The sequence below is a fragment of the Vombatus ursinus genome, unplaced genomic scaffold (genome assembly GCF_900497805.2).
Source record: "Vombatus ursinus unplaced genomic scaffold, bare-nosed wombat genome assembly UNPS02014812.1, whole genome shotgun sequence".
NCBI classification, from domain to species: domain Eukaryota; kingdom Metazoa; phylum Chordata; class Mammalia; order Diprotodontia; family Vombatidae; genus Vombatus; species Vombatus ursinus.
Window position 1 is genome coordinate 92,957,535 of NW_020954590.1, and position 26,282 is coordinate 92,983,816.

General features: G+C 36.6%; 1 protein-coding gene across 1 annotated transcript in view; it reads right to left on the reverse strand.

The window, feature by feature from the left end:
- The window catches only part of LOC114054084 (endoribonuclease LACTB2-like), a 45,302-nt gene that overhangs the window by 377 nt on the left and 18,643 nt on the right, over positions 1-26,282 (reverse strand). Inside the window, exons 4-6 of the mRNA XM_027877187.1 lie at positions 14,860-15,038; positions 7,996-8,144; positions 939-1,020 (exon numbers count right to left, since the gene is read on the reverse strand). Of these exons, the coding sequence (XP_027732988.1) occupies positions 939-1,020; positions 7,996-8,144; positions 14,860-15,038 (410 nt within the window). The remainder of the gene's footprint in view (positions 1-938; positions 1,021-7,995; positions 8,145-14,859; positions 15,039-26,282) is intronic.

A 26,282-nucleotide genomic window follows, 5' to 3' on the forward strand; every position in this document is an offset into this window, starting at 1 on the left:
TACAAAATAATGTTTTATGCCTCATGTGAAAACCTGCATCATTTTGTAGATATAGATAATATTGAAACTTCTCTAGAAAGTGTTTTAAGACTTTTCAATTCATGAAGAATCACAAAGTAATGTTTCATAGATTAGTACTTAGAAAGCAGTCTTTCATAGATTACTGAGACTTCCATAAATATCACGGAATTGTTTTAATAGATTAATTTCATTTTTAGCAAATAAATACCAGAGTAACCATTTCACTATTTCCTGGGTAACTAAGGCTTGTTCCCAATTATTTTCAGAAAACATACCTTCTGTGACCTAGGATAGATTAGTAACTGAAGATATCCTTCTGTGGCTGACCTGGTTCTCTAATGTAATAGGACCAATAATAACAACTTAATATTATATAGTGCTGACTTTGTGCCAGTCACTGTGCTAAGCAAATATCTCATCCGATCCTCATAACAACCCTGAGAGTTGGGTGCTATTATTATTTCTATTTTACAGTTGAGGAAACCGAGGCAGAGTGACTTGCCAAAGGTTACACAGCTAGTAAGTGTCTGAGTCTGGATTTGAACTTGTGTTCCCAACTTCTGGCCCAGTGCTCTATATATGGCACGGCCTAGCTGCCTCAAAAAACCAGTAAGAATGACTTTGATTCTTTGTAAGACTTTGTTTCCCCCAGACAAATATACACACACACTCTCAGTCTCCCTCTGTGTTCCCTCCCTCCCCTGTATTTTTCTGGGTCTGTGCAACTGGCCAGTTCTACCATCTGTGCCTCTGACATATAATAGGTTGGCCAGAGGGTTAGAAGTTGGATTTCGGAAAGAACTGGGTTGAGTGAACTCACTTTACTTTTTCTACACCAGCAAGTGATAAAAAAACTGTGGAAATACTGACAGAATATTAAAAAATAGAGTAGAATTACACTTTTAGAGAATACTTACACAGTTTTCCATCTTTTTCTAATTTGTTCAAATGAAGGGAGAGGTTAATACTAGCTGCTTTATATAAATGCTCAGGAGTTTTCTAATAGGAAACAAAAGTGGTAGAAAAATATTACTTTTGCAAACCCATTAGGTATATTTTATAAAACCTCTTAGGAACAATGTGATATAGAGAAAAGTTTTATCTGGAGATGCTACTACAGTGACATGAATGTATTTCACATTGTTAAGCTTTCTGTTTTAGGCTGACATATTCAACCCCTAAAGTATTGTTTTTGAGTAGTCTTGATCATAGAGAAGGACATCCATCTATACATGAAAATATCTTTGCACACTTTTATATTTAATAAGTACCTGAGACTCAAATTTTACACTTAAATTTTTTGATAGGATCTAATATTTAATAACCACCTAACTGTGATTGGTGAGCATTAACAAAGAATGAGTTATATATCTGCTTAGCATCTATCACAATTCCTGGCACACAGGTGAATAAATGAAAGTATTAATGTTTTCTCTATTATGGGGTGGGGGGCTTGTGCTCCCCGTAAGTAGGAAAGCTACAGAAAAAAAGTGACTCGAATATAATCAGAGAAAGGGGTGGTAGGATAAAAGGGAGAAGGCATAGGGTCACAGAAACACATTCACAAATGCAGACATACCCACAAAGAGAGATTGGAGGAACAGAAGAGAACATGCTGGTATTTTACAGAAATGGCAAGATAATAAATTAATAACAGAGAAAAATTAATTTATCCACCTAGGTGAACGCAGAAGGAACTGAGAAGCCTAAAAGTAGGATTTGTGTGGATCAGTGATTTCATTAATCTTCTTAAGTATAAACACTTCCTCTAGGCATGCAGATTGCAACCCAATCACTGTCTCTCATCCTGTACAACTCTTGTCTTAGAGGTCTCCATTTTCTCCAGACTGAGTACCAGAACAGGGATGTACGGAATGTTTTGGGAGGATGAGCACCTTTGTTGGCAGGGTTTGCCAAGCCCTTGTCAGGGCTGCTCATCCACTACTTTAGTGTCCACCTGTCATCCAACTCTCACCTGTGACTCCCATAAGCTGTAGCATGTGAAGCAGTCACACCCTAGTAAAACCATCTTGGCAGATGGGCTAAACCAGGTTGAGAGGGAATATCTAACCCAAGCAATGCGAAGACTTCCCCCCAGTAGAAGGGGCAGATGAGAACAACTTGTTCCAATGGTTGTGGAGCCCTTAGAGCTCGGTCAGACATGGAAGACATCAAACACCAAGGTCGTTCACTGCATCCCCAGGCCATCTCCAGTCGTCTTGACTTTTGTTGCCACTGGATTTCAGTGACTCTGGAAGACAGAGTGAGGCTGATGACTCTGTGAAGCTCTGTCTCTCTTAAATCCAATTCATTCACAAGTCAAGACATCACCCTGTGATGTCACTGGTCTTTTATCAAGGACAAATACTCAGAACAGCATTCAGATTATCCATGGTTTAACTTTTGATTTTCATACATGACTGGCACCCTCCTTTTCTGATTATGTATCTTTTATGACACTTTTTATGCCCAGTTATCTCTCCACTGCCTTTTGGGTGATGTGCAATTAGATTTTTCAGAGATGATTCATACAGACACATGGTATCACTGGAAGAATATTGTTTAAAAGATGAGCTTTTGTTTCCTGTAGAAATTTGGGGCCATTCAAAGTTCTGCATAGTTTTCTCAGTGCAATTTAGTTTGTTTATAGAATTCTTGGCCCAGATCACTGTCCATCTGCGATGTCTGTCCAAGATATATGTACCAAAGGATCACCTCTATGGTTCACCCAAAGGCACAGTATAGTCTGCACAATAGGCATTCTTTATCTACTTGGTTTTTCATGTATGTTATTAGGATGCCCCCTTGAGTGGGGCTTATGGCTCTGCAGTATTCTAGGTCTTGATCTAATCACTACAATGGCATCAGTAAAATAAGAAAATCTGGAGATACTAATTTATAAGGAAAGGCCACTTTCTTTGGACTCTTCAACACATCCTTTAATTTTCAGTGGCATACATCTATGACTAGTATACTTCTCCTTCTTTTGTGTTTTACTTGATATTTTAAAATTTTTATTTTTTTATTTTTTATTTTTTGGTGAGACAATCAGGGTTAAGTGCCTAGGGTCACACAGCTAGTAAGTGTCAAGTGTCTGAGGCTGGATTTGAACTCAGGTCCTCCTGACTCCAAGGCCTGATTGAACAAAGTTATTTTTGTTGTTGCATCTATTAGGTAATCACCTATGATCTTGACATAAATGACTGTTTGCAGCAACCTAGGCTAGTACTGTCATATAAACACTATGTATCCTATTGTCATTGTTCGTCCTTTGTTCTTTAAGAGGATCAATAACATGATGAAGATTATGTCTTGACTTGCATGTGAACTGGATTTAAGTGAGGTAGAGCTGCACAAAGTTGTCAGAGTAACTGAAGTCCAGTGGCAAGACAAAAACACTGGCAATGGCCCAGGATTCAGTGGGTGACCTTGGTCTTTCTAAATTAAAGTCTTTCCCAGGTTTTGGTTTGTCTGAGGCAATGCCCATTCAATGACTAAGGGCTAAGTAAGAATTGAGACAATTTACTGTCATAAAACTACCAGTCTTGGAGGGAAAGACTCAGAGTTTCTGTCCAGAAAAGAAAACAAATGCTATTTACACTCATTCTAAGCCATCAGAACCTAAACAAAGAGCCACAAGGGCTTGGTTTGGGGGCTATTATTGGCCATTCAGTGTATACCAAAAATGCCTTTTGGGTGACCTGAATGGATAAAGTGGCCTTGACTGTCAGAATATTAAAGTACATTGCATATTATAAATTGACCATTTTTCTCCAAAAGAAAGCGTTAGATTGGACATACCTCCTCTGAAAGTCTAATTGTGTGACCGGGGCTAAATCATTTAACCTTCTTGGGCCTAGTTTCTTTTATCTCTAAGATGAATGAGGGTGTGTTTGGCAGTGGTGGGCACATGTGTTTCTATGGCTCCTTTCAACTACATGTTTATGACTGAGAATCTACCTTTGAAACATCTAGTTTTGCAGTCAATCAACCAACATTTATTAGGCACTTACTATGTCCCAGGCTCTGTGCTAAGGGGATCCCAAGAAAGGGGGAAAAAAACCCCAAAACTCCACAACACAGCAAAACAAATAAACAAAAAAATTCTCTGCTCTAAAGGAACTCACAGTTAATGGGAAAGACAACATGGAAAAAGAAGTGGTCAAATAGGTACAACCAGAGGAAAATAGAAATGTGCAATAATTTCATTTGTCACATTTGTCATCTCATTTCAGCAAGTATTTTGACATGTAAGTATTTTGATATTTTTGCATAAATATTTTTCAACTTTATTATTTTAAAATGTGTGTCATTTTGGTAGTTGTCACAAAAGGGGTTTCACATGAATAATAGAAAAAGAAAGATTTCTAAAAGTAATTATTTTTAAATGTATAATCCAGGCAAATGAAAATATGCTGCCCAATAGACATGCATTACACTTTCCCAGCTTTTTTCAATGCTTAGAATGTTTCCTTTCATCATTCATCTGCTGAATTCCTTCCCCTTCCTTTAAGTCCAACTTAAATGCCATCACATGTTGTTGGTAATGATTTTCTCACTCAAATCTCAAATAGAACTTTGCTTTGTAACTCTCTAATGTATTTAATGCAAAATTATTGATGACAACTCTCTGTGTTGATGAGTATCTTATCCCCAACATGTATTATAAGCTACTTGTGGGCAGGGTTCTAGCTCTTAGCACAGTGCTCAGTACACAGTAGAAGGAAATATTTGTTACAGTTTGTAAATTTCTTTTTAGATCAACTATTCTGAAGCTTAATCTATATTTTAAATGATTTTAATGGGAAAAATTATTTTCCCATGAAACAGATGAGCTAATAATAAAAATAAGTATTCAGAATTTTGATGTGTGAAAGTTATTAGCAAAATTTATTAAGTTAAATGCATGTCTCCTTATAATAAATACTGTTATAATAAAAAAATTCCACTCTTTACAAGAAGAACATACCAATATTCAATACTTGTTAATATGGTACAATTTCAGTAGTTTGAAAACTGATTTTTCCTTGGATTTTTATCGCAATGAAATTATTGTGTTGAAAAAATTAAAAATGGTTGTGAAAAAACTATGAAGGTGTAACTCATAGGAGGAATCTGTATTTGTTAGCAGTTTGGGGATGGTCAAATTATTTATATCCATTAAATAATAAATGTATATTACCTTTTTTTAATCAAATTGACAAACAGCAGTAAAGACATTAAATATTAAGTTTTTCAGGTGTACATTTTATGCATGTGCTAAAGCTTTCAAATATATGCACATATTAAAAACTGAATACTAAGATTAATTTCCCAGTGTCCCTGTTTAGTAACTGAGAGTATGCCTCACTATTTCTTTGTTACCAGTATACCACTTAGCCAGTATATTACTATTTATGATCAAATGACAATCTTTTTCCTTCATTCCTAAAGCATTCCCAAATATATCAATAAGATGTATGTTAAATGATTCAAGAGGCTGCTTTTAGTGAGTTGCAATGTATTAAGTGGGCTAAATGATAGTACACTGCTGCCTAGCTTTTGAAGCACCTTAATAAAAAAAAGTGTGCATTGTATTGAAAGTGGTATTGGTGTAGGAACTAATAATCTCCCTAAGCATTTCATTTAGTACCAATGACTAAATTAAGCACTTGAGAGAACAGATCATCCAAAAGCCAGCATGGCTTCATCAAGAACAAGTCATGCCAGAATGACTCATTTCCTTTTTTAATGAGGTTACCAAGCTGGTAGACCAGTCAACCAATAAGCAATTATTAAATGCCTACCAGGTACCAGGCTCTGTAGTAAGCATTAGATCAGGAGAATGCTGTATACTTTACCTAGATTTCAGCAAAGTATTTAGCATAGGCTCCTATACTATCGTGAAAAAAAAATGGAAAAAAAGCTATGTTCAATGACAGTACAGTTAGGAAGATGGTTTAATGATTGGACTCAAAGAGTGGTCAATGGGCAAATTGTTAATTTGGTGGGAGGTCTCTACTGCAGTTTGCCAAGGATCTGAGCTTTCCCAACATTTTTATCAATGCCTTGGATGAATGTACAGATGGTATATTTATCTAATTTGTAGTTGATGAGAGTCTGGGCTCCCAGCTGAGTGAAGATCCAGATAAAGATCTTGACAGGCAACATTGAACTGACTCTCATATGAAATAGGGATACATTTGAAATATTACAAATTAATTCTCTTAAACTCAAATATAAGATTGGGTATATATATACTTGACTAGGCAATATTTCTTGTGAAAAAAGTCTGAGGTTTTTTTTTCTTCTTCTTTTGGTGTACTACCAAATCAATATGAAGCCGCACTGTGAGACTGCCCCCAAATTAATGCTGCATTGAAAAGCAGTTTCCCTGAACAAAGTGATAGTCTTATCCTACTCTGCACTGGTGAGAATACTGTGTTCACTTCTAGGCTCCATATTTTAGGAAGGACATTGACAAGTCAGAGTACATCCAGAGGAAGGTGGACAGGGTGATGAGGGGACTAGAGGTCATGGAGGGATGTTAACTAAGGGATCTGAAGTTATTTAGTTTGGAGAAGAAATAAAATGAAGGGGTAGACAATAGCTGTCTTCAGGTATTTTATGTTGGAAGAAGGAATAGATTTCTCAACCCCAGCCGATAAAATCAGGAAATGATTGGTATAAGTTACAGTGGAACAGATTTTTAGCACTACTTGAGGAAAAACTTTAAAATTATAATGGGAAGCTCTGAGTAGTAGTGGGGTTCCTCTTACTGAAGATTTTCAAGTACAGCTGATACTGGAGAAGCAATTGTTTTTAAGCTAAAGACTGGACTCACTAAATGGACTCGGAAAGCCCTTTCCAACTTTTTTATTCTATGAAGTTTTAGTTATTGGTTTTTGTAAACAACCATACCAAAGTATTCCATTTAAAAATAATCTTATTTTTGTAAATATATTCACGTTCCCTTCATCCTTTATCTTTTGCTTAGTTTGAATGTATTATCATTCTTTAAAATTTGATTGATAAATATTATTACTGGTGGTAATGGGGTAAGCTCCCAATTTTTTGCTGACTTAATTTGGTCTTTAATACTTCTACCTCTTAATCCTAAGTTATTTTCCTTGTGATAAGAGTTTTTTTTCTCAATTACTTGCTAGTACCTTTTAGTTAAGTTTGACAGGTTGTTTAGCTATATTATGTAAGAAGGAGTGACTGTGACTGATTTCCTCAGGAAAAAACACTGTGAGATACTGTAGTATCTTATTTACCTGATATCATGGGGAAAATGAGATGTCCCACACAAACAGATCTTCCATCTGACTGAAGTTTACTTTGAAGTATCAAAATATTAACAATTAAAACTATTCTTTATGAAAATCTGTCTAAAATATATTACCTATTCCCTTACCTCTCAGAATATAATGAACACAAATGTTTTCATGATCAGCATTATAATCTTTATCATCATCATCTTCAATCATTATTACAGTGCTATAACATAGTAATACTTTCAGGACTTCTAAGGTATATAGGATGCTGGTCTTTTATACTCTTCCTTCCACTAGCAAGCTGCCAACAGTCACTTTTGGATGCTGTTAGAGACTCTGCTTTTACTAGATTCTTTTATAATTTGCAGCCTCTAATCTGTTGTAGGTTGGGTACTTGATGACTGTTTGTTAGAATTATATGTGATATCACTGACTTAAGTCAAGTTGACTTTTTCAGGAAGTAAAATATGTAGGTTTTATTGTGCCTGGCTTCGTGACAGCTGTTTTTGTGTGCAGAGGCCTTTTTTCTCTTACTCCCCACATAAAGGCTGTGTTCTGGATGACTGGAGTTATTAGAAGTTGTGACTTTTAGTGAGAGAGTTGTGACTGTGTATAGTCAGCTTAGTACCACTATATACTTTGCCAATGATGCATAACAGTAATGAAATTTTGTCTACAATTTTGGAGCTATACAAACCATATAATAAATTTGAATTACCTTATAAATAATCTTTAAAAGGTCCATTTCAGTAAATAACTTTCCAGCATTCTCGTGAAAAAAATTAAGGATCTGACGTTCCCGTGCATTTCTGTGAGCAATGTATTCTCGAATTTTAGCTTCAGGATCATTGATGACTGGGCCATGTCCTAAATTAAAATATATTTACAAAACACAAACCATTTAGATAAAAAGAACTTATTTATTCAACCAATTTTAAAAGAATTTTAGATGTCCTGAAGCAACCTATCATAATTCTAAGAGATATGAATCTTTCTGACTGCTATAAAATTGTAATACATTTTAAAGGATAATCTAAAAGAATAGAATTATGGTAAAGTAAAATATGTAAAAATGTACTTAAGCACATTAAAAGCAATAAATATAGAATGAATAATGAGAATGTAAGATCATGTTTCCTATCAGTGACTGAGATTTGTTAAAATAACTCATAAGGCAATACCTCATATTCGAACTTTACTAATTTAGAAATTTGGATAGTTCTAAGCAATTTGGTATTTGTTGTGTTTCATAAACCATTTCTAAATAAAGGAAACAAATTAATTGGTTACACAATAGACTATAGGAAAGATGTTTAAAATATTTGAGAACAAAATATTTTCAAAAGGCCTAAATCACAGATGTACCATTTCTATATTAATAGAACAAGTTGTTCTATTTATTAAAATAGGCATAGTCTAAGCACCAACTCATTAACCTAGTTTGAGTTCTTTAGGAGGCAATAAGACACTTCTTTATAATATTCTCTAATTCACATTAACTTTCCTCTCTATTTGTTTCAATGAGTGTAGTTTTCCTATAGCATTAAGATGTAAAAGAATACATCCAAGATAAAAACTAACAAGTGAATATAATGTAGTATGCAGGTTAAAATGCATGATTGGTTTAAAAAAGTGACATTTTAAAAGGTAATGAAAAACAACCTATTTTCGGAGAAAATACCATCCCTCCATTCCGAATAGCAAGAAATTGTCCCCCAAATAGGGATGTAGGTAGGAAGAGAATAAATAATTGCTTTCAATAATTATAAATCTCTAGGCTCAGATGAATTACATCACCAGGCACTAACTGGCAGGTGTTATTGCTGAGTCACTCCCAGGGATCTCTGAAGATGGTGGCAATCAATACTACAAGCCTGAAGGTCAAATTCTGCACCAAATGAGAGAGAAAGCATGAGAGTGAGAGTGAGTGAGTGAGAGAGAGAGAGAGAGAGAAAGAGAGAGAGAGAGAGAACGAACAAGAGAATGGAGTCTGCAAATGACAAACCACTAACTTGACTTCAATTCCTGGCAAAATTCTGTCATGTATTAGGATCAAAACAATCCAGTATGACTTCATCAGGAATGGGTCATACCAAATTATCATAATTTACTTTTTTTTTTTTTTACTTTTTTTTGGTAAGGGTTAGAAGATACAGTTTACTTAGATTTTAGAAAAGCATTTAACAGTCTCTTGTGCTATTCCTATGGAAAAGACAGAGAAATGTGGGCTAGAAGTTATTATTAATGATTCAAAGTCTGCTTGGAAGGTCTCTAGTGGCGTGTCCCAGGAATCTGTAGTAAGGTGGGTGGCAGAGTGCAGGATTTGGAGTCAGGAAGACTTTGAATATTTATTAGCTGTGTGATTCTGGGCAAGTTGCTTAAAGTCTGTCTGTCTCTGTTTCCTCATTGGTAAAACAAGGATAATAATTGCTCCTAATTCCAAGTGTTGTTGTGAAGATGGAATGAGATGATATATGTCAAGCTCTCCGCAAACCTTAAAGCCTTATGCAAATGTTAACTATTTTTATTATAATCTTGGGCTTGTGATAAATGTCCAAGACACGTCATCTTTATCAACGACTTGGACAAAAGCTATGATGGCATGCTTATCAAACTGGCAGATGACACAAAGCTAGAAGGGACAGCTAACACGCTGAATAAAAGAGTCAGGGCCCAAAAAGGTCTTGAAAAGCTAAACACAGGATGGAATGTAATAAGATCAAATTTAATAAGGATCAATATAAAATCTTAATCTTGGGTTCAAGAAATCAACTTCACAAGTACAATATGGAAGAAGCATCAGCAAGCAGTGGTTTATGAGAGTAAAAGTTCAACATGAGTTGACATTATAATATGATAGCCCCCCAAACATGCAATTTTAGATTGTTTAAGAGAGGTATAGTATTCATGATTAGGGAGGGTGGTGACAGTGCTATTGTATTCTGACCTAGTCACACCACATTTAAAATACTGTGTTCATTTTTGGGTGCCAAATCCTAGGAATAATGTTAACTTGGAGAGTGTCCAGAGGAGGGTGACTTGAATAGTGAAGTCATTTAAGACATGAAGTTCAGATAAAGGAATTATAGATGAATAGGCAATTGGGGTTAAGTGACTTGCCCGGGGTCACACAGCTAGTAAGTGTCAAGTGTTTGGTCTGAGGTTGGATTTGAACTCAGGTCCTCCTGACTTCAGGGCCGGTGTTCTATCTACTGGGCCACCTAGCTGCCCCCTAAAGAACAGAAATCTTAGGGGGCTATGTCAGCTATCTTCAATTATTTGAAAGAGGAAATCCACCTTTCTGTCCCGCTCCACAGGACAGAATAGGAGGAAGTTGTAAATAGGCCAGTTTTTGCTTGATAGACGGAAAAATTTCAACAATCAAAGTTGTCAAATGCAGAATGACTATCTAGAGACATGATGATGTCACTGTCTCCCAGTAAAGGCTATAGGACGAATTGTTGAATAGGTAGAGGAAAGTCTTGTTTAGATGTGAGCTATGCTAGATGGACTTTTGAGATCCCTTCCAGCTTGAAGATTATTGTGTAAAAGGGACTTACCAGAGTTCCACAGAAAAATCTTTCATGTAAATGAGTTTGTATAAAATACTTACTAGAAATAAGCAATGAAAAATTTAAAAAGCATAGTAGCTAAGCTTCTGGTTTCTATTTTTTTTTTTTTTTAACAAAATGCATGTAGGTAACTCCATCATGTATAGTTACTAAGGAACCATTAATTTACCTTGTTGGAATGGTGACTATTAGAACTCCTTCCTTCCCTAATTTGGGAACCCCTGCTTCGTTTTCCCTTTTCTTTCAGCTCGCTTCTAGAAGCCTGAGGCTTCTATATCCCAGTTTTGTGCAGATCCATGACAGGGTCTGAAGTAGCTGAATAAGCAGTAACCGCAGGATAGGGGAAAGAGGAATGGAGTCTCCATTTTTTTCCAACACCACTGCTATTTCTCCAGCCCCAGCACACATCATCACAGACTCAATGTCCTGGTCTGCCCTTCCCCATTCCAACTCTATCAACTACGTTCCATGCCTGGCCTCATCTTGCTCTTCTGTCCAGAGCCCTTGACCTAAGGTTGACTGTTCAGGAGAGGTTGAGTGAGGTAAATTTTTTAAAGTGAAATACTGATGACTAATGCTTTAGTCTTTTTTTTTGTATCCAAAGACCTCATTTTAACATCTGTATACAATGAGAGAGATTCTCTTTCCCCCATCAAAAGAGGAACTCCATTATCCCATGTTTCCTTGTAATTTCTATCAAAAACAAACAAAAGAAAAACCTAAATACTTGTAGGAAGCCTCAAATTGACTATATGTTTCCTTCAGGATTGGGAAAATAGGGGAAAAATTATAAGTTGCATTGTATTCTATAAAGGATTAGGGGGAAGAGAAATCCCATTTGGAAATAGATGGTGACAGTTAGGATCTTTGAAAGAAAAGTAAGGGAGGGGTATGGTTCCAAAAGACTATCCAAAATTGTTGAATAGCTCCTCCAACAGAGCATTATGAGCCCATTCCCTCACAACCCCTCCCACAATTACTATTTTGAAATCTTAATCTATATGTATAGGAACTACTGCAGCATATTTTTGTAGTGTGAAGAACTGGAAACAAAATAGTACCCATCTTTTGGGTGAAAAGCTGAACAAATTCTCACACATGAATGTACTATTACTGTGCCATGAGAAATGGCAATGTATTGACTCAGTGACCCCAGGCAACATATTTATTCTTTTAAGATCCTAAGTTGGAGAGGCTATCAATCTTTATTAGCAGAGGGAGTTTCTTGTCTAGCAGTTCCCTATGCTGATGAAATCCAGTCTTTGTAGTCTTACTCCCCTCTCCGTACTCCTGGACTCAGTAACACTGAATCAATAGTGACTTCCAAGAGATTCCTGGTGAAATCTACCTGCGAGCTCTGAGCAGAGAGGTAATGAACCAAGGATGCAGAATGAGATATGCATTCTCAGGCATGGCCAATGCTTTGCTGGATGATACATATTTGTTAAAGGTGGGTAGAGGAGAGAAGCTTCATCTTGTTAAGAGGTAATAGGATGGTAAGTTAGTAAGACAATCAGAGATGGAAATAAAAAGGCACAGAATGGGACACAGAGTAGCTCTGTTACTACCTTGCTGAATTTTATATATGCGTATATACATACTTTCTAAAAAAACAAACTGTACAAAACAGTTCAATTTCTCTAACAATTCTTTCTTGTTCTTCATATGTTGAAATATGTATTTGTTGATAATTAAGTTAATAATTAGTTTGTTGATAAGTTCACAATAAAACAAAAAAGTTCCTGGGGTTGAGGACAACTTGTTTTAATAGACAATGAAGTATGCCTGATATTGTCAGCCAATCAATGAGTTCCTTGTGTTCCATCAATTGCCAGCAAACAATGGCCCAAGCTCTATAATCTCATCTAGTTGACGGGGGAACTCCTCAATTTGATCAGGATCCCACATCCTATAAACTTATCAGGTTATTTAGGAAATTCCTCAATTTGATTAAGGTCTCCTCTGATTTATCCTCCTTAAAAGTAACTTGTAGGAAAAGCATATGGTGACAAATCTAAGCTGGTTCAGGTAAGACTGAGAGGGGAATTCTTGTATCCCGAGTTCCTAAAAATGAAAGTTCTTGCTTGAGTTCCTAAGAAAGCAAGAGTCCCTGAATTTGAGTCAGGCATTAGTCTTCTGGAGTGAAAACAGTTCCTTCACAGTATATTTCTCTGAGAAGGGGATTTCAAAGGAGAACTGGCCTTAAGCTGAAGGACTAAGTTAAGCCATGAGAGGCTAGGAAATCTTGGTAATTTTTCATTTTATTGTTATGAATGTAAAATGTTGTTTTGAAGTAATGGGGGGGTATTTGTTCAACACTCACACAAAGTGGCTTTACCTTCTGAAGAATGGGTGGAGTTGGATGAGGTAGAGGCTCATGGGATATCCGAACGTCTAATGTTCTTCATATTTGTTCTTGAGTTTATATCTTAGGCATTTTCTGTGGTGGATGACATATTGGATACTCATACACTACGTAATTTTGTGGGAGAGGAGCACTACCCACATTTAGGGAAACCTAGACTTGAATTATATCTAAGCTTTACTCATATTTTCTTGCAAGTTTTGTTTCAGGAAAGAATCAATAAACCAGAGAGAGAATCTGAGCCCGTAGGGTCCTCAGGACTAGACGAAGGCCTGTCAGCAAGGCAGAATGACCCCTGGAGCTTTGAGTGATATGTAAAATGAGAGGGTGGTCTAGATGACCTTTAAGATATTTTCTAACTCTCAATCTTATGAATTTCCTTTGGTATCTGTCCAAGAGTCTTTTATCTTAACATTATTTGCAGATTTTTATTGAGAGCAGGAACTGTCTCTTTTTGTATCCCCAGTATTAGTACAGTGCCTGGCACACAGTTCATGCTTACTATATATTGATAGAGTATAAAAACACTTGTTAGAGCTTATCTTCTTCCTCCTAAGTATTTTTAATTGACTTGTTTCTCCTATAACTATGGTTATTCCTTCTACATCTTTTGGATTACTGCATTGATGAGCATTCTAAAGGTTTCCAGGTTTTCCTCTATAATGTTGTCAGTGTATAAAATATTCTGCTCCCTTTGCTCTGCACCAGTTCACAAGTCTTCCTAGCTTTGCTGTAATTGCCCATTTCATCCTTTCTTGCAACATAAGTATCTGCGTAGCTACTCCCTGGGAGGATGCTGCTCCACAGTCTGATACTTTGGGAACTTGCAACAAGTTGGTCTTTCTCCTTTCCGTTAACCTTTTAACTGCTCCTTTCCTTGCTTGTTTCTTGTCCATTGTCAGTAGCAGGAGAATCACAGGGCATTTCAGGGGGTGGCAGAAACTATGCTTCTTAGTAACTGTTTCATGAAAGCCCTGTTTAAGAATAAGATCCTATCTTCTTTATCTTCTAGATCATTTCTGTAAGAATTCCCTTTCTCCCAGTCTTTAAGATAAAGGGAAAATAGAGTTTTAGACTTGTTTGGTGGTTGACATACCTATGAGACAAACAATGGGCTTCTTTTTGTAGGGGTTGAGAGTAACTTATAGATTTTTTTTTACAGGTCATAGCCCTCACAGTCACTATGTGTGGTGGCAAGACATGTTATTATTCCATATTACAGATGAGAAAACAGATGCTCAAAGAAATTAAGTAACTTGCTCAAAGTTGCAGATCTGAATAAGTCTCCTGACTCCTGATTTAGCTCTCTTTCTGCTTCATTTTATAAAGCCCTAGAGGATTTATGGAATCAAAATACCAGAAAAATATTTATTTAAGCCAGACTTCTTAGCAATGTTAGACTTTTTCCCTTGTACTTTTTGGAAAATGACAAGAGCTGTTCAGTATTTTTATCAATATATTATAACCCTCTTATGCTTGTAGAAAGATATTTACTTACCCCTCAGACTTCTTTTTAGATACTTTTAACAAAATGGGACATTCTTATGGATGGAATTGAATAAAGTACATTTATTATTGTATATCTTTAAAAAACTTCACCCCATTACCTGACAAATGGGTACCCAAGTTGAAACTAGTTGCCTACCTGGGTATATCAGATTAGGTTTAACCTTTAATAGCTTTTCTAAGGAATTCATGTAATCATAAAGATCTTCAAATATTGTTGTTCCTTCTCCTAGAATGCAGTCTCCAGAAAAGATAGCATTTTCCTCTTCTAAAAGTAGAGCCATATGATCATCAGTGTGTCCAGGTGTGTATAGAATTCTGGTTAAGAAAAGAAACAAATAGTCATAAGCAATCATGGCACCTTAGAGTTAGCAGCAATAATAAGAAATCAACTAATACACACCCTTGTCATCAGGAAAGGCCAAAAAAACTACCTTCTTCTAAAGGTGGCAGTTATACCATTACCTGGAAAACCCCTTTGGGGATGAGCAACTGTCACCATCCAAAAGAATCAATTGCATGTGGTATGGGGAATGTGGTATGGGGAATGTGGTATAGTAAACAGGGCATTGGACTTTCACCTTAGACATTTAGTAGCCTTGTGACTTGGATAAGTTACTTAACCTCTCTGGACCTCAGCTTCCTCATCTATAAAATAAGCAGGTTGGACATCTATGAGCCTAAGATCTCTTCTTTTACTCAATGGTTAGTGCTAAGAGTGAAACATACTATCTTTGCCCTCAAAAGGCTTAAAATGATAATAGCGTTTAAATAGCATTTTAAAGTTTGCAAATTACTTTTATCTCCTTTTGATCTTCACAACCCTGTGAGGTGAGTACTATTATGCATACTTCACAGATGAGGAAACAGGTTGAAAGTCTAAGTGACTTGACCAGGATCACACTGTTAGTAAGTATCTAAGGCAGGATTCTATCTTTCCCCTCCTGGTTGTGCTGACTCTTAGGACTTTGATACCACAACAAAGCTACCTTCTCACTGGAGTAGTACAGCATGCCAGTCCCCTTCTACCCCTGGCAAGTTCTTTGTGGAGCCTCCATGGGAAGGTTCTGCTTTGTTCCCTTCCTGACTGTGTGGTGCTTCTCACTCAGGACTTTTGACACCAGTCCCATGAGTACTTTCTTTCCTTTATATGTATCTTCCATTAGAAATGGAACTCTTGGAGAACAGGGACAGCCCAGTGCCTGCACACAGTAGCACTTAATAAATGCTTGCTGCCCGTCTGGACTACCTCAGGTCTTTCTGACTTCAAATTCAGTACTCTGTCCACTGCAACACCTTGTTGACTAATATAAGATTGTGTCTAACATAATCTGTATCTTATTGTTGTACCATTAATTTCATTTTGATAAATCCTCAGTATAAATTCTGACTACCTAGTCCTTATTCTATGTAAGAGCAATACACATATGTTTATAAGCCTCACTACACATCTATTCACAACTGTCTTGGACCTCATCCAAAGTAGCAAAGTACTGAAGTATGTAAAGTACCACTGTGCTATATAACAGTCCCACACAAAGGACACTAAGGACAGCATTAGAAGGCTCTTGTGTGTGTGGCTAAAAATCAGATTGTCCTTTGATCTTTCTGCTTGGTTAAACTGTTAAGTGGGTTTAGTTAAGATATCCTCTTCACCTCAGGGCTACATATACACACACTATATATATATACTTTATGAAAATATTAAAGTATATTTTATTCAGCTAAGTTACTTAGTTTAAAGTATATTTTATTTAGCAAAGTTACTTAGTTTAAAATCAAAATACCTTTAGTCATCTTTGAAAACATTTAATTTTACTATAACTAGACAGGTATATATACATGTGTGTAAGTGTGCATATATACACATATATACATATCTATATATATATACATATCTTTATCTATCCAACTATATCTATCTATATCTCTATATATATTTAATACCCCTCCAGGGCCTCATCTTATTGTGGAATTGTCCCTGATTTGTTGAAGGTATGGCAGTAGAGTCTGTGATCTAGTAGATTCTGCCAAACTGGAAAGGTTTTAAATGTGGGCCAGATGAAAACACTGTTCCTCTCTCAAAACCCAGCCTGGGTTGGAGAGGCTCATTACCGGATGGTTGGCCACCAGGTGATGAATTTTCTTTGGTCACAACACCTCAAAGACCATTTTATTTTTCTTTTTAGGCCATTGGGGTTAAGTGACTTGCCCACGGTCACACAGCTAGTAAGTGTCAAGTGTTTGGTCTGAGGCCAGATTTGAACTCAGGTCCTCCTGACTCCAGGGCCAGTGCTCTATGCCACCTAGCTGCCCCTCAAAGACCATTTTCTAAGATTTTACAGGCACCTGAACAGATGAAATAACACATCTTTTAAGTACTGAAGTTAGCTTCTTAATGACTGAATTTTTTTGAGCATATAATTACAGGTTGTTAGGATTCCTATGCCAAGACCACCCTTCTCTTTTCACTCCTCTTTTTTTTTTTAAATTATTAGGAGACACCCTGTTTTGCACAGCTAAGGCCCAGCAAGCAGGCTGTGCCCCAGGCTTGGCATAACAACAATCCTTTGCGCTCACCCGTTGGATGAACTCTGTTGTAGCAAAATCCCAGAATTGTTTCACATCAGCCCCAAGTGGTCCCTGAGCTTGGACAAGTACCTGCAGGAACCATGTTCTGGTCATGAAACCCTGCTATGAATCAAGCTTTTTGCTCGTTTTTGCTGTTACACCCTCACTGCCACATCTATAGCTCACTGCATAGCTGCTGCTATATGTATCAAGTTCTGGCCTCGCTGTGGGGGGAATCTCCTCAGTATCAGAGCAGATCTCAGCACGTGTCTAGTTTCTCTCCACCAATGGAATCAAGAAAAAATTTTGCTTATAACTACTGTGAGCTCCTTTTTTTTCTTTTCCCAGAGTTAGCAGCAGTTGTATAACCTCTGTGGCTCTTCGGTCATTTATTTTCTGTGTTTGACAACATTCACATAATACAAAAAAATTCAACATTTAGTTTGCTCAATTAAAAAAAAATAAAGGTTCAGATAAAAAACATCTACCATTTGTCTATAATTCTCTTAACCTTTCCAACCAAAGTATGAACAAAAACGTATTTTTATTCTTGGCTTTTTAGTACAACACTAGCGTCTTGTCTGTCAGACCCCCATTTCTAACTGTTTACACAGATATTTTCATTTCACACCCCAAATATTCAAAACCAAATTCAACATATTTTCCCCCACACCTCTCCCTACTCCTGACTTTCTGTATCATCTATTTCTGTTAATAGCATTATTATTGTCCTAATCATTAAGACACAACGATCTGAAGCTGCCTGTGACTTATTCCTCTCCTTCTGGGATTAAATTAGTTTTCAAGTCCTGTTAAGTCTACTTTTATACAACCCTGTGCATTGTCCTTCCTCTTTTAAGGTGATTAATGGGCTCTTTGTTTTCACCCTCTTTTAACTTTCTTCAGCTTCTGATCATCCCCATTTCTTGCAATAACCCTGACTTTCTGTGACACTGCTTTCTTTTGTTGGTTTTTCTGGCTTATCATTTACTTTCTGCACCCTAAGTGTGAATGTCCCCCCAGGTCTGGCTCTGGGACCTCTTCTCTTTCAATACTCTCTTCGCAATCTTACTCATTCCAATGGTGTCAATGATTGCATTTATGCAGATGAATTCTAAATTCATCAAAGTTTAAGGTTCTTACTTGAACTCCAACTATCAGATGGTCATCTTTACACGTATTTCTCTCCTGCTCCTCAAATTAACCATGTCTAAAACCAAACAAATTATCTTCCCACCCTAAATAATTATCTCCTCTACATTTTCCTATTTCTGGTGATGGCACCATCATTCTCTTAGTCACTCGATGAATTTTACTCCTATTTCCATTACCCTCTGTCCAATCAGTTGCCATGGCCTGTTGTTTCTTTTACTGTATCTTTTGCTCTATCTTTTACTATACCTTTACTATATCTTTTGAATCTCCTCTACTCACATTCCTGTCATGCTATTTCAGATCCTTATTGTCAATCTCCTGGACTAATGTTAAAGTTTTATAATCTTCCTGATTCCAGTCTCTTTTCTCTCTCTCATTCAAACAGCTGCCAAAATAAGCTTCCTAGGACACAGCTCTGATCTGATCTCTGTTCTGATCAGAATCTTCTATGACTTCCAGGATAAAACAGAAGTTTTGTTTGTTTTTGCCTGGCATTTAAGGCCATCTAGAATGTAATTCCAACCTGCTTCATACCATTCTCCTGTATGTATTTTACTCTCCTGACAAACTACTACCATGCAGACCATCCTTCATCCCTGGAATGTATTCTCTTCTTGTGTCTGTCCTTGCCAGTCTTCATATTCTTTCAAAGCATAGATGACACCTTTTCCTAATCCTTCCCACATAAAAGTATTCTCTCTCTCCTTGAATACTCCTAGAAAAGTGTTCTCTGCTTTGTCCTTTCATTTCCTACTCTGTACCATACTGATTTGTATATATGTCATATCCTCCCATAGATACTCTTTGGTTTGGTCTTTGTATCTCCAGGGCTTAGAACTTGTGCCTTGTACTTAGTAAATACTTAAACCCTTGTTCATCTGAACTGACTCCATTTCTACAACCACCAGCATGAGTGTAGTGCCTTATTCTCTCTCACTTGCACTATTATAATGGCCTCTTAACCTCTCTCCGGTTTGTTTACTACACTACAATCTATCCTGTACATTGCAACCAAATTACTCTTCCTATTAAACAACTTTCTGCCCTGCTTTAAAAAAAAAACAAAAAACCTTCATTAACTTCTTATTACTTACCAAATAAATACCAAACTCCCTAACTATTTCAAGCAAGGAAAGCCTTATATAATCTGCCTCCAATGCACCTTTCCAACCTTATTGTCCAATACTTTCTTCATTTATTCTACACTCTAATCAAACTACATTGCTTGATGATTCCTAAACATAGCTTGCAATTTCCTTCATCTGCTCAAACTATACCCTGCCTACTAGAACTTGGATGCCTTCTATCTTCATTGAAATATCATTCACTCTTCAAGGTCCAAGTCAAATGTTATTTCTTCTAAGCTACACTGCCTTCCCTGCTCCCTACCCCCTTGCCAGGAGTATTCTTTTCCTTTTCTGAATTCTTACTACATTTTACATTGTTGTACATAGGCATAAATTTAGAGCTGGAAGGGACCTTAGGGATTGAGTTCAGCTTCCTTATTTTTCAGACAAGGAAAGTGAGGTCCTTAGAGGTTAAGTGACTTGTCCAGGGTCACAGAGCTTGTGAATGTCTGAGACTGGATTCAAACTTGGGTCTTTCTGACTCTAAGTCCAGTGCCCTATCTACTATATCATATTGTTACATCTTCTCTTTCATACAATGGGGAAAGAGATAATTATATTACACAATCTTGCCACTTCTTAGTAGAATGTCTTCATAATTGCTGTGGCTGAATAAATAAATCATTACCTAGTGGTCAACTTAGCTTGGCTGGTTCCTGGCCAGGAAAAACATTATTCATTACTGGGTCCATGTTTAAAGCCTTTTCAACTTGATAGCACAAGTCAGAGCTTATGCTTTTTCCATAGTCTTGAGATCCCAGGTCACCTTAATGCTGGGATGCCTGACTTGGGACAAAGACTTCATGTGAGGTGATGATGGTTAGGTGGGCCTGAGGCAACACCTCCCAGTGACAAAGGTTATTTGGCTAGACAGCTTTTCTGGGAACTCTATTACTGGTAGGCAAACAAAACTACATTATAAAGATCTTAAAGGCTGTTGCCAAAACCTCAAGGCTTTTAAGAAACTGAAATGATTTGGAGTTTCCTTTTTGCTTAAATGCTAAAAATCATTCTATTAAGTATTTAACAAGCCCCTCGTAAGATGGTTTACCAAAATTTTGTACTTAAGTGTGATATGAAGATAAAAAATAACACATAGATGCCAATGTAATGTGAAACATAATATTTTTTTTCAGAACTGATGTCTGGCAAATACATGAATCAAATTTTCTGCTTTACAAGACAAATGTGGCATAGGATAACCCTAGGGTACACATCAGTTGAATCCAGTGGAAACTGAAGAGCGATTCATAAAAATGTGCAATAGCAAATATTTCCTTAGTCTTATTTAGTCAACTGCTAGGTTTCCTTAAAAATACGTGAGGTTATGTGAGAATATTTCAGATATGTATTTTTTATAAGTTCTCTGAGCATAATCAGACACTTATGCTAGACTGTAGGAGAAAAGATTTTAAAAAGTTCTGAAAAGGCAGGTTTAAGTCTATGGTTATATATTTATGAAAAAATACTGGTAGTACTTATCTCAGGGTAATTGTGAAGACAAATGAGGTAACACACATTAAGTACTTTGCAAACCTTAAAGCATTCTATAAATGTCAGCTATTATTGTTGCTATTACTACCAATAAAATGCAAGGTGATATTCAGAGGCATGGAGACTTGTTGAGAGGTTTTTTTTCCCCTGAGTTTGCAAAAAAAAAAAAAAAAAAAAAAGGCTATATTACACACTTCCCTGCTCTCCACTCTGAGGGCTCCGAGTTCTTCAGGCTGGCTGCCCATTATACCTTTCCAGAGTCACATGTAATACTACTCTTGTTCTTCCTTCATTTTGAAGGGGATCAGTGACATCAGGGGATGATGTCTTGACTTGTGAGTTAACTGGATTTAAATGAAACAGGGTTGCACAAAATTGTCAGCTTCTCTTTCTTTTCTACAGTCATCAAAATCCAGTAGCAAGACAAAAGTCAGGACATCTGAGATGCCGTGGATGACCTTGGCGTCTTTGATATCTGACTAAGCTCTAAGTGCTTCACAGCGCCTGCTTTAGCCACCTTCATGGCTGCTGGAACAAACTGTTCTCATCTGCCCATTCTGCTGGGGAGTCTTTACCTGTTTGGAATAGATATTGCTCTAACTCACTGGATGGGTTTGAAACCTGTTGGTAAACCTTAACCTGGTTCAGCCCACCTACTGAGAAGGTGAATGGGGTGCTCATGGTGGACTAGCTCCTCTGTCATACCCTTTTCAGGGCTGCTCACCTACCTTTGGTGTCCACCTCTCAATTCTAAACTGTGGTTCCAAGAATCTGTAGTATAAGCAGCAGCCATGTAACTACTACTATCACCATCACTACCACCACCACTACTACTTCTTAACACTTGGGCAGGCTTCAAGGTTTACAAAGTACTCCTCTACAACAACCCTGTAAAGTAGGTAGTCCAAGTAGAATTATCTTCATTTTAAACACAGGGAAACTCAAGCTGAGAATTTTGATGACTTGCTTATGGTTAAAAGGTAATAAGCATCAAAGTTTAGATCTAAACTCAGGTCTCCTGAATTAAAATACAGTATTTTTTCCAGTAAGAGAGCCAATGTCAGAACTTAAAAAAAGTTTTTCTTTCTCATTTATGAAACCTTTAATCAACGGGGGTGGGGAGGAATTTACAGTTAAAAAAATTAGCAAGACACATAGTCACCTACCATTGTAATCTATATTAAATTTCTCTTAATATGATGGGATCTCTTTATAATACAATTATTAAAAATGGGATGACTGCATGTCATATTAAATTTTAATAGTATGTAGTATAATTTAAAGATTGCTACTATTCAAGTAGTAAATGAAGGGCAGAGGATATTTCCCACAATGCTGGAACCTAGAAAGTCTCTTTCTCTAGGACAGGTTAAAATATTAGTTTTGTCTAAGGCAGATGGATGAATTAAGACCTCTTTGAGATCGTTTAAATGCTTACTGTGGAAATAAGATCATTTCTAGTCATTATTATTATTCAGAGGTAGGCTAAGTGCAGTGATTTCTTTTATATAGTCTCTTTAATTAGAGACAAAGGACTTAGTGAAGCAGTTACTTCTATCCCTACCTGCTTGCCAAGGCAACCCCTACCCCATCATTGGAATACCAATGGTACACGATGAAAGACCTAAAGTCCTTGTATAAGAAGAGGCTGCAGGCCTAGAGGTAGCATACCACTAAAATGTAAGGACGTGAGCCAAAAATATTACCCTTTGAAATTGCAGCTAAAAAGAAATAAAAATAAAGGAGATTTTTTTTTTTGCACAATTATCCTGCCTTAAGAGAGGATTTGTAAATGAATTGTTTAAGAGACTAAGGCATCTCCTGAGCAGTCATGACCATCAGAGGAAAGCATATTTACTGGATTTGAAGTCAGAAGGCCTAGGTTTGAGTCCCAACTTCTGGTACATATTAGATATATATGACTTTGGGTAAGTCATAACCTTTGGACTTCAATTTTTTCATCTTTAAAAGCATAAAAAAAAATCTCCGCTTACTTGACTGGACTAGCTATTGTGAAGATCATATATGATAAAGTATGTGAAAGTGCTCTGAAAGCTTTAAAATATTATATAAGTGGTAGTAAAGAAGTGGAAACAAAGATGTTCATCAATTGGGAAATAGCTAAATAAATTGTGGTTTATTGTTCAGTCATTTCAGTCATGTCCAACTCTTTGTGACCACATTTGGGGTTTTCTTGGCAAAGACACTGGAGTGGTGTGCCATTTCCTTCTCTAGTTCATTTGACAGATGAGGAAACTGAGGCAAAGAGGGTTAAATGACTTGCCAAGGGTCACACAGTTAGTGTCTGAGGCCAGATATGAGCTCAGGAAAAGGAATCTTCTTGAGTCCAGGCTGGGTACTCTACCCAATATGCCACCTAGCCACCCAAACAAATTATGGTAAATTAATACAATGAAGTATCACTCTACTTTGCCTCTGCTGCCCTGTTTTCAACTCCATAGAACAAAATTCACACCTGCCCCCTCCTTCCCACCCAGGAACCCCTTGGTGTAATGTCCCTGCCCCCACTTCCTGCCTCATTTTGTGTACTGTCCACTCCCTTTAGACTGGAAGCTCCTTGAGGGCAAGGACTGTCTTTCTTTTTATTAATTGTACCCCAGTGCTTAGCACAGTACCTGGCACATAGTACTCATTTAATACATGTTTATTGTATTGGATTTGTTGGATTATTGGATGCTGTATGAAATAATGAATATGATGAATATAAGAACAGCATGAAAAGATATAAGCTTTATATGAAAATATATACACTATAATGCAAAGTAAAGAGTCAAGAAAACAATATATAAATATAACAACTATGACAATGTAAATGAAACAGCAATCACAAATCAATTGAAATTGAATGTTGTAAAATTACAAAGAACAAGCATGGCTGCAAAGAAGAGATATAAGAAGACAACTCCCCCTATTCTGTAAAATGGGGTGGAGTGGAATGTCTACTGGTGTGGAACACTGCACATAGTTTCAGATTTTTTTGAGGTATTGATAATTTTTATGGATTTTTTCCCTCTTCTTGTTTTTTAAAAAAATTCCTTCTTACACTGTAGTAATACTTGAACTGTAAGTGTACTGTACTTAGTACATGAGCAGGCTTACCGAGAGGCAGTAGCAGAGGTGACAGGGAGAGTTTTAGGCTTTGTAGAAACAAAAGATATGAATAAAATTGTATTTAAATTTATATTAAATGCAATGACCAATTTTAGTTCCAGAGGAGCTACTGAAATATACATCTGCCCTTAGAAGTGGCAGGTTACATTTGTGTAATTTTGCATCCCTTGTTAGGTGCTGTAGATGTGACAATCTGCTTTGTTTAGTTGTCTTTTTATAAGGGAGTTTTCTATGGGAAGTACTGGGAAGTGCCTGAGGTGTTTTAAAAAAAAGCACCAATAAAACATATTTTAAAAAATGTCAAATGAATATAAAGTATTATTACCAAAAAGCCTAAAATGTAATTAAAGTAAGGTAAGCTCTAAATGAAACTTATTTCACATTACTCCCCCTTACCCTGTACCTTCCAGCCAAACTGGCTTTACTGTTCCTCCCACGTGGCATTTTATCTCCTTCTCTTAACCTTTAGACAGGCTGTCTGCCACATGGAATGCTATATATTAGAACAGCAAGTTCATACGCCCAAAGGGCAACCAAACTGTGCATACCCTCTGATCCATCAATGCCACTACTAGGTCTGTATCCCAAAGAGACCATAAAAAAGGAAGAAGGACCCAGATGTACAAAAATATTTATAGCAGCTCTTTTTGTAGTGGTAAAGAATTGGAAATTGAGGTGATGTCCATCAATTGGGGAACAGCTCAACAACCTGTGGTATGTGAATATAATGGAATACTGTTGTAGTATGAGAAATGATGAGCAGGTAGATTTCAGAAAAAACTTGGAAAGACTTATATGAATTGATGCTGAGTGAAGTGAGCAGAACCAGGAGATCACTGTGCACAGCAACAGCAACACTCCGTGATGATTAACTAGGACAGACTTAGCTCTTCTCGGCAATACAAGGATTTAAGACAATTCCAAAAGACTCATGATGGAAAATGCTGTCCACATCCAGAGAAAGAACTATGGAGTCTGAATGCAACTCGAAGCATGCTATTTTCACTTTTTTTTGTTTTTTTTTTTCCCTTTTATTCTGATTCTTCTTTCACAGCACGACTAATGTGGAAATATGTTTAACATGACTGTACATGTATAACACATCAGACTGCTTGCTGTTTTGGGGAGTGGAGGGAGAAAAATTTGGAACTCAAAATTTTACAAAAATGAATGTTGAAAATTAGCTTTACATGTAATTGGAAAAAATACTATTAAAAGTTAGAAAAAAAGAACAGCAAGTTCACTTTTTCTCATGTTTCTCTGAATTTATTATAATTGTCATTCCTTATGCCACAATAATATTTAATGTACTAAAGTTTTTTCAGCCATCTCTCAATTCTTGAGCATGTTTTGTTTTCAGCTTTTTGCTAACTTATTAGATACCCCCCTAACTATTAAACAGAGTACACCAAACATGATTTAATCTTTCCTTGATTATTCAGTGTCATCTTTAGGAAAGTAAGTTCCTATAGAGTTGTATAATAAACGCTCTTGGGAGCTACTGATCTGTGTAAGACTTCTTACTCCTTCATGAGATGGTCCTCAACTGCCATGTTTCTTGAATTCTTATGTCTGTTTCTGCCCTGATTCTATGTTTAGGAAGCAACTTTCTGATACTGATTTGGTTTTCCTAGGAGGACCTTCCTACTGGGAAATAAATGCCTTGACCATCCTACTCCAATATTCCAGTCTACTTAGTAGCTTTATTTTTAAATGAAAATTAATAAAAAGTGTAGGTTATATAGCCTGACTGATTTTGAGTTTGGTTAACCTAAGCTAAGTCATGCTGTGACTTAGAATGGTTAAAATAAACTGAGTTTCTGAACCTGCAAAATTGAAGACCAGGACCCGAATACATGAATCCTGTCAAGATGCAGGTATAGTATTAGGCTCAGCCTGAACAGCCCAATATACTGCCTTATCATCAAAGTAATGTCTATTTTTTATTCAGAATCAGTACATGACTATTTCATATGAGAAACGAAAGCATCAACATTATTATGTTAAGAAAATAATTATAAGAAACCCATCCATAATCCCTTGGAAGATCCTACTAAACCACATTTTGTGATTCACATAGTTG